At 39.8% G+C, this 9,074-nt stretch overlaps 1 protein-coding gene across 1 annotated transcript in view; it reads right to left on the minus strand.

The window, feature by feature from the left end:
• ARL3 (ARF like GTPase 3) overlaps window positions 1-8,759 on the minus strand; it is a 34,565-nt gene extending 25,806 nt beyond the window's left edge. Inside the window, exons 1-2 of the mRNA XM_004428014.3 lie at window positions 8,741-8,759; window positions 2,000-2,143 (exon numbers count right to left, since the gene is read on the minus strand). Coding sequence (XP_004428071.1) covers window positions 2,000-2,143; window positions 8,741-8,743 — 147 coding nt within the window. The 5' untranslated portion in view covers window positions 8,744-8,759. The remainder of the gene's footprint in view (window positions 1-1,999; window positions 2,144-8,740) is intronic.
• Window positions 8,760-9,074: the final 315 nt, after the last annotated feature.

The following is a 9,074-nucleotide window of genomic DNA, read 5'->3' on the forward strand; positions in this document are numbered from 1 at the left end:
ACTCTAAAGGGAAATGGCTTAAGCTTATTGCAAAAGGCAGCTTCATTCAGACTCATTGACAAAACCACTTTTGTGTGCTTAAAAATTCTACACTTAACTACAATATTAAATACCAAATCCAGTAATGTCAAATCCCTCTGGAATGAAGCAGGAAATAAATAAGAGTAAATCCTGGAATTTGACCATATGTACCAACTGCCTTAAAACCCTATAGGTCATGAGACTCAAAAAATCTACTAAGAAATTTATTCTAAGAAAATAATAATGAATGGGTACAAACATTTAGAGATGTGTTTTGCATAAGTATTTACATATATAAGAATGTAGAAAGATGTTCAAAATACATTAGTAAGTGAAAAAGATGATATAAAACAGCATATTCTCTATGAGCCATTTTTATTTTTTATTTTAAATATAGCTATCACATATATGCATAGAAAAAAAATGAATAGCTACATTCCTAAATATTAACAGTGGCTATGTACGACTGGACATTATAGATGATTTCTAGTTCCTCAATTTTATTTATTTATACTTTCTAAATTTACTACAATGAGCATCTATTACTTTTTCTAATATATAACAAAACCACAATAAAAGTTTGTTTTTAAAGAATAAATATGAAACCTTGACATAATTTAATGATAGAGTCACCTATAACACATCAAACAAAGCCTGAAAGTCAGCATTGGAACTTTAGGTCCATAACTTTGCGCTCATTTCCATGTTCACCATGTAGAAGTCCTCATTTTAGTGGTGCTCTTGAGAGAGAGAGCCAATTGCTAATACTAAAAAAAACCCTAGCCCTTCTTTTTCTCGCAGAAATCCTGACACACTAATACATGTTTTCAGCTCTTCCAGGCTAGACTACTGTAATTTGCTCCTCCTCAGGCTATACATTAAATTTGTTCAGAAGCTGTAAAATTGCTCATTTGGTAGCAGCTGAAATGACTTTTCTGCAAAGAGTTGCAAATCAGTAAGACTCATGGGCTGTGAAGTACACACACCAGCACAGCCGTTCAAATCTGACACCAAGCTCTTATCCCACTACAGTGACAGAAAATGCTCAATAACCCTGGTTTTGCTAAAATCTCTAATGCTCACATACTTTAAAGTGACTAAGACCCACAGAGCCCCTAGTTGGCCAAAGGTCAAGCTTTCTCAGGATTTCCTACGGGGAAGGAAGTCTCAAGAAGCCGACTAGAGTTCTTCTAACCAGGACTTGTCTTTCAGCTTCCACGTGGCGAGCATCACCACCGCCTTAGCCTTAGGAAGGAGGAGGGTTGATGAGGCTGGATTGAAAAATATAGGTAATTGGTTTTTTATTTTAAAAGCAGATATATATTTGTATTTATTAAGTCTGAAAAACACACACTAAAATATTAACAGTGGTTTTTCTCACAGCACTCTTTGTTTTTTCCCTTTATACATTCTCTGTATTTTCTACATGTATTAATTTAATAATCAGAAAAGATAAAACTATTTTTTAAAGTAATCATTTAGATCTGAGGGAACTGTTTGTGTCTTGACATATTTACACATATATATTTATTTAAATTATTTATTTACAAAAATTGTTGTAAAAAATACATAACATAAAATTTACCACTTTAACCATTTTTAAGTGTACAGTCAGTGGCATTAAGTACATTCTCACCGTTGTGCAACCATCACCACCATTCATCCATAGAACGTTTTTCATCTTGCAACACTGACTCTCTATGCCTGTTAAACAAAAACTCCCCATTCCCCACTCTCTCCAGCCCTTGGAATCTACTATTCTACTTCTGTCTCTATGAACTCAACTACTCTATGTATCTTATATGAAAGGAATCTCTTGATATATTTTTGAAATCTTAGATTGTTTTTCAATTGTATGGACTTTTCTCAGTAACAAAACTTAGAAGTGGACAAAACTCTATTTTTCATTTTGTCTTTCGTATTGCTATTATCATCTTCCATAGGTCACACAAACACCTGAGGCCAAGGCAGCGCTCACCTGTGTAGGTGTGATGTGGCTGATGTCTTCAGACGCAAGCTGCTTCAGAAGAGTAGTCTTGCCGGCATTATCCAAGCCCAGGAGAAGGATTCTCACCTCCTGGTCTGGTGCACTTTTCAATTTACGCAAAATTGAGAGTAAGCCCTTAAACAACCATGAAGAAGAGAGATTACTTTTGGGGTACTGACTTTGATATTATTGGACATCAGAATATCTTCTCCTTGAAAAAAGTTCTTGGGTGTGGAGAGCTTAACTATTATTATTTTCTACTTTAATGTCATTTATTCCATTTGCTTCCCCTTTCTAAGTTTTGGCAGAAGTAGGTTAGTAAATTCAGCAGCTTAATAAATAGCATGGCTTATTCCTGCTCCTCCTATTAATCCAGCTTAGCAGTCACCTCAAATCTCCTGGGAGTATGAACTACTACCCAACTCGTGTTCCTAAAGCCCTTTACATAAACCTAGAGCATACCACTCATTATATTGGACAATAGGTTAATTGATTTTTGTATTTTTCTCCTTTACTAGAGTGAAGTTGCTTGCAGGTAAGGACTATAGCTTCTGTCTCCCACAATGCCTGGCACTTATTAGACAAACACTAGACAACAGTTGTTGAATTAAATAGAATTATCCACCCAAGTTAATGCAAGATTTAAAGGTGCTATAGGAAAAACAAAACAAAACAATGTTGTATAACATTGTATCTGCGCTCTCTTGTTTAAGACTTGTTCTTAGGGCCGGCCCCGTGGCTTAGCGGTTAACTGCGCATGCTCCGATACTGGCAGCCCCCGTCTGGATGCCGGGTGCGCACCCACACTGACACACCACTTCTCCCGCCATGCTGAGGCCGCATCCCACATACAGCAACTGGAAGGATGTGCAACTATGACATACAACTATCTACTAGGGCTTTGGGGGGGGGCGGGAAGGAGGAGGATTGGCAACAGATGTTAGCTCAGAGCCGGTCTTAGCAAAAAGAGGAGGATTAGCATGGATGTTAGCTCAGGGCTGATCTTCCTCACAAAAAAAAAAAAAAGACTTGATCTTAAGTTCACATTTAAGACTTCATTGTTCAAATTACTCCACCATCATCTAACTTTCACAAAACCCTTACAGGATAGGTGCGCGATATAGATTATGTATGTTTTTTAGATTAAGAATCTGATACAACAGAGAAGTTAGGGAATTGTAAAAGTCACTCATGAAGCAAAAAACATCAAAATTTAACCAGGGTATTTTTGACTAGTAATCTAATATTTCCGTTTCTTGTTTTTATTATTTTTTATGGATGGAAGTAAACCAGGATGCTTTTTACCCAAGAACATAAAAAAAACTTATAAGATAGTTATTTGTTCTGTCCTACAGCTGACAGTCTTGTTCCAATGAGGCATGGTTACAACAAGAATCAAAGAATCCCAGAGTTTAAAGGACATACAATCTACTCTACTAGCCCAAGCAGAAATTCCTTCAAACTGTCTTACAATTATATAAAATGATTATATTTTTTATCTGCATTGCACCAGGCAATAATTCAAACCAGTCTGTTCACTAAGATCAAATAATTCTGTTAAATAATTCTCAACAATTGAGTCTTTGAATAATGATATGCAAATATGCATAATTATTAAGAATTTCTTTGTTTACCTCTTCTAGTACTGTATTTGCACTGACTTGCTAAGAACCACATTAACCTCTCTATGCCTCACTTTTTCCAGCAATAAAATGGAAGGTTTAGTTTAAGACAGAAAGGCAAATTCTATACCAAAAGACTTGGGGAAGAGAGACTGAACAGATTTAAAACAAACAAAAAAAGGTAGGCAGGTCTTTTTTTTTTAAAGGCATGACATTTTTTTCTTTTGTTTTTATCTTATCTAGCCTTGAATACTTTGACACTGTTCTTTTTTAAAACTACATTTATGAGAAGTCTCCCTGGCTTCTATCACCTACCTCGCAATCGCTCATTTATAATACCACCTTTCAGAACAGTTAAAATTAGAATTCTGAGATCCTCAGGGGACTGGTGATATAAAAAGGCTAAGAACAGGGAAAACACATTGTGCTACTCCTCCTGAGTTCTGGATTGGATGTCCTCATTACCTCTTCCAATAAAATTTTAAAATAACCGGAATTTACCACATTAGTACTTTAAATGACAGTACAGGTAAAGTTCTTACCCTGCATTATCTACTGGCGTAGAAATCGTGAAAGAAGGTCTGTTTTCTATAAAATATTCAAGGTTCAAAATGCAATGTTTTAGGCTTTTCCTCATGAGCCTCTTCTTTTAAAAAAGTCAGTAAATAAAAATACTGCATTCTGCACGCTGAGACTTTTTATATTTGAAATTGAATAATTAAAAGAAAAACATAATTTCTATTCATCTTAAAATGAGAGAAGCAAAGCACAGATGAGAAAGAAACCATTCTAACTATAGCTAAACTTTATTCACCTAATGGGATAAAAAATAATACTTCCACATTTCTAATGAGTAATTTTCTTCATCAGGAAACAATAACTTCATATGCTTCCCCATTAAGTGAAATTACAGAGAAATGGAAAGTTCAGTTAATATTTTCTTCCAGCAAAACGATAAATGGCATCTCAAGCATGGTCTAGGGAAGACACATGCAAATACAACACAGCATCATATTAACCCAACTACTGAGGACAGGGGATCACAGGATTATCAGGGTTTGCTAAATAGGGAAGAGGATATTTATAGATATCAGGGTTCTGCCTGAAAGGTACAAAGTAAGCTGATTTAAGAGGCTGGACATAAGAGAGCAGAATAAACCTATTCTATGCTTCTATCCATGTATATCCATACTTTATTTTAAATGTCAAATGAAGGAAGATAGCCATTAAAGTTACTTTTATTATGGGGCTGAATTTTGCAGTATAAATACAAGGAAATGAATTTTTAAAGTGTATTTTTGGTCAAAATATCCATCCATTCGTTCATTCATTCATTTATCTTTAAACACTCATAAGGTACTCCAACTACAATAGTGAGCAAAGCAGACACGATCTCTATGTAGGATCTGTACTCCAGTGACATTAAATAAAGGCAACTTCACAAACAAGAACTTTAGTTAATTGTATATTGTATGTTATCAGCATGAGTGTATACAAGTTGTCTGCACCCTGGTAAACAGAAATGGTCTGATCAGCCACAGAACATTTAAACAAACTTCTCTATAGACAAATCATGAATAGATGTGCTATTGACTGTAGACATTTTATCTGCCTCAAAATCAGCTTAACTACTAGCAGAGGCATGGCGCACGGACCTAAAATGATACAAACTAGGTCGTTCAAAGAAACTAGGGTGGCAGAGGAGGAGAGAGGAATGTGTTGGTATAGGGTAAATATATGTGGCTGTGAGGAGCAGCTAAAATGTAAATATTAAAATTAGTAAGCATGGGCCAGCCCCGTGGCTTAGCGGTTAAGTGCGCGCACTCCGCTACTGGCAGCCCTGGTTCGGATCCCGGGCGTGCACCGACGCACCGCTTCTCCGGCCATGCTGGGGCCGCGTCCCACATACAGCAACTAGAAGGATGTGCAACTATAATTTTATTTATTTATTTATTTTCCCCCCAAAGCCCCAGTAGATAGTTATATGTCATAGCTGCACATCCTTCTAGTTGCTGTATGTGGGATGCCGCCTCAGCATGGCTGGAGAAGCGGTGAGTTGGTGCATACCCCGGACCCAAACCCGGGCCGCCAGCAGCGGAATGCACGCACTCAACCACTAAGCCACCGGGCCGGCCCAGGATGTGCAACTATGACATGCAACTATCTACTGGGGCTTTGGGGAAAAAAAGGAGGAAGGCTGGGAATAGATGTTAGCTCAGAGCCGGTCTTCCTCAGCCAAAAGAGGAGGATTGGCATGGATGTTAGCTCAGGGCTGATCTTCCTCACATACATACATACATACATAAATAAATAAATAAATAAAATTAGTAAGCAAACTGTCAAGTACATGCACTCCCCATAACTAGCTTAAATGGAAATGGAAATGACTTCAATTTATTTTTACCTCTTTAAACTAATGAAAAAATTGGTGCTGTCCAGTGAGAACTTATTAATTTCCAGGAACTCCTATAGCTTTGATAGAGAGAACCTCACCCAAACTTTGTATTCTTTCTCCTCATCTCTCTACTAAATAAATACAATGTTTCCTGAGGAACAAAATATGGGCATCTCCTCAGGAAGAGTAGGTTGCTACTTCACCAGAGTCCTAATGAAAAGAACATATGGGTTTTAGAGTTTCATAGACTTGTATTCAACTTCCCTATATGTGTAACCCTGGGCACAGATTCATCAAGAAAATGGGAACAATACTTATATCTCAAGAAAAATGCTATGAAGATTAAATGAGGTATGTAAAGCATGGTGCATAATACGCATTCAAAACAGTAGTTGTGTTTATTTTTTTTTTACTTTTCACTGACCATTTTCTGACCAGAAAACATAATCTTGGGAACAATCTTCAAATGTTTAATATGCTCAATAAGGACCACTAGGTTCACATATGTGTTAAAAGTACTCTATAAATAATTCCTGAATGAGTCACCTATTAAATAACAAGTATTAGTTACGCACTAAAATTACTGTCATCTTAGTATTTCACCAAGGACTTGGTATCATAAGGCAGGGGTAAAATAGCTGACCCTAAATTTCAGAGAAACCAATAATGGGTTTTTGTTGCAGTACCCCAAATTAAAAAAAATAAATTATGTATTAGTCATAGCTGAAGGTATTTAAAAAAAAAAAAACTGAGACTCACTATTCAGCTGTACAGTTACCATGGGGGCTCATGAGATACCAGATGTGACACACTTAATCACACCCCTGACCGTTTAAATTCTGTGTTCCACTTTCAGTTCTAAGAATAGCTCACACTTTTGGAGATAGAAAAAAAAATGTATTTGGGATACCAGATAAAGAATCCAGAGGAATCTGTCCTAATTTCTTATTCTTCCTTTTAGGAAAAAAGAAAAAGAAAAACAAAATCTGTCTTGATCATTGAATACAACAGTTGTATACAACAGTGTTGTATACACTGTCAATTTGTTGTATACAGTGTCAATCTGCACCCGGAAACAGGTGAAGTGGTTAATTTATTGTGGCCTGTAATTACAAAGTAAACAATCATGAAATTACATAGTCCACTTAATTGATAAACTGGGAAAAGTTAGCCAACTCTCATTTATGATGACATTCTCTGCTGGCTTGGCATGCCTTTTTCATTTCAATTCTCGTTCTTTTCTGTGTAAATATTTACATTTGTATTCATTTGTTGAGAAAAACTTAGCCTTTAAATGGACAGCTCATGTATAAACGATTAATAAAAAGAAAACATGTAAAAATCTGTTTAGCCTGAGGTTAATAAAACTGCAATGTAGCAAGTGTGAAATGTGATTGACAACTTCAGATCAAATAATTCTACTCTTTAACAATCTGACAATGTAAAATCAATCGAGATTTTTTTCCCTATCAAAATTTACTCTTTGCATAATCTGACCAAGGGTACGTGTATTTTTTTCCCGTGTGGACATCTAGCTTTTTCTTACCTCATAAATCAATAGAAGTGGTTCAACCACTTCTAAAAGTCAAAAAAGGACTGGGGTTGGTGCAGGGAAGTAACTCTAAGTTTGGGTGCTGGCTCTTTACAGCTGGGAAGCCAACCAACCTGCTCTGAATACTTCAAAATCATTTTTTCTTTGACTAGTTCTAAAACTACTCAATTCCATTTTAACATCCTCCAACTAACTGCACAGAAATCAACAAGTAACAGTGTCAACGGTCAAATCTACCGCACATCATAATTTACAAGTTGGGAAAGCTTTAATTAGGTCTGTCAGAGAAAAGTCTTGCCCCAACTTGACGGCCACTCTCCAGTTTTAATTTCTCATTCTTTTTAGTTTGGAGACCCCAAGCTGAGATGAAGACCTTTGGTTCTGGTGCGGTCACATATGCAAAAGATGGTTGCAACAGGTTCCGAAGGAAATACTAGAGAGCAGGCAGCAAATCTGCCTCCATCAACATGGATTAAGTATTGAACGGAAAATTGGTCATCACCAACAACCAGACTTTGCAGAACTCTCAGCAAATAAATAAATAACTCGGGATTGCAGAAGCGCGCAAGCCACGCAGTCACCGAGGCGGCGTAAAATCCACCAGGCATCCCTTCCGAGCGGCACCTCTTTCGCGTTCTGGGATTTATACCCCTCCCCCAGAGGCCCGCACTCCGCGAGGAAAGGGAGAGCTAGGCTACTATCTCCCCTGGTACCGCCAGGGCGACCTCAAAGACAGTAGGGCTGGCCCTTCTCCCCGCTTCTGGCCCGGCCCTGGCGGACCCCACTTTCCTGCAGCGTGGGGAGGCCGATTCCCTGGGAAGATCTAAGCCTGCGTGCGGAGGCTGCTCTCCGCGCTCCTCAGATCCGCCCTCATTCCAGTCTCCAGAGCAATGATGGAGCCCGGGCTCCGTACGCGGACAGCCAGGCACCCTTCCAGCCCCTTCCTCCAGCTTCGGACCCTTTGTAAGCCCCGCCTTCCTCCCCAGGCCCCGGTCTCCCTCGGGGTTCCCCGCCGCCCCCCGAAACCAATCCAGGACCCAGACAGCAGGCTGAGCGCCGTCCCCTTCCCTCCTTGGCTGTAAGCACAGTGCCCCGCCCTGGGCCTGGGGACGGGAGGGGAATGACCGGCCGCCTCCAGAGGGGCCCAGGCCCCCCACACTCACCATCCTCCCGCCGAGTCCCTCCTCCTCCTCCTCCTCCTCCTGCTGCCTCCCCCGTTACCAGGGGCAACTGCTGCGGCACCGCCCCCGACGTCCCTCGCACGCACAGCGGAGGAGCAAAGCAGCAGGACGGGGCGGGGTCCAGCTCCGCTTTCCCCAAAGTGCGCAAGCGCGCCAAGGTGCCCTCCCACTGCGCGGGCGGGCTGCTGGAGCTGCGGGAGGCGGCGGCTGGTTTATAGAGACCCCGCCAACAGAGAAGTCTCGCCCACGTGGCTGGGGGGGGGGCCGCCCGGCCTGTGATTGGTCGGGAAGGAGGCGCGTGGGGGCGGGGCAAGGG

Source organism: Ceratotherium simum, chromosome 6, assembly GCF_057802395.1.
Source record: "Ceratotherium simum simum isolate JZ-2026a chromosome 6, ASM5780239v1, whole genome shotgun sequence".
NCBI classification, from domain to species: domain Eukaryota; kingdom Metazoa; phylum Chordata; class Mammalia; order Perissodactyla; family Rhinocerotidae; genus Ceratotherium; species Ceratotherium simum.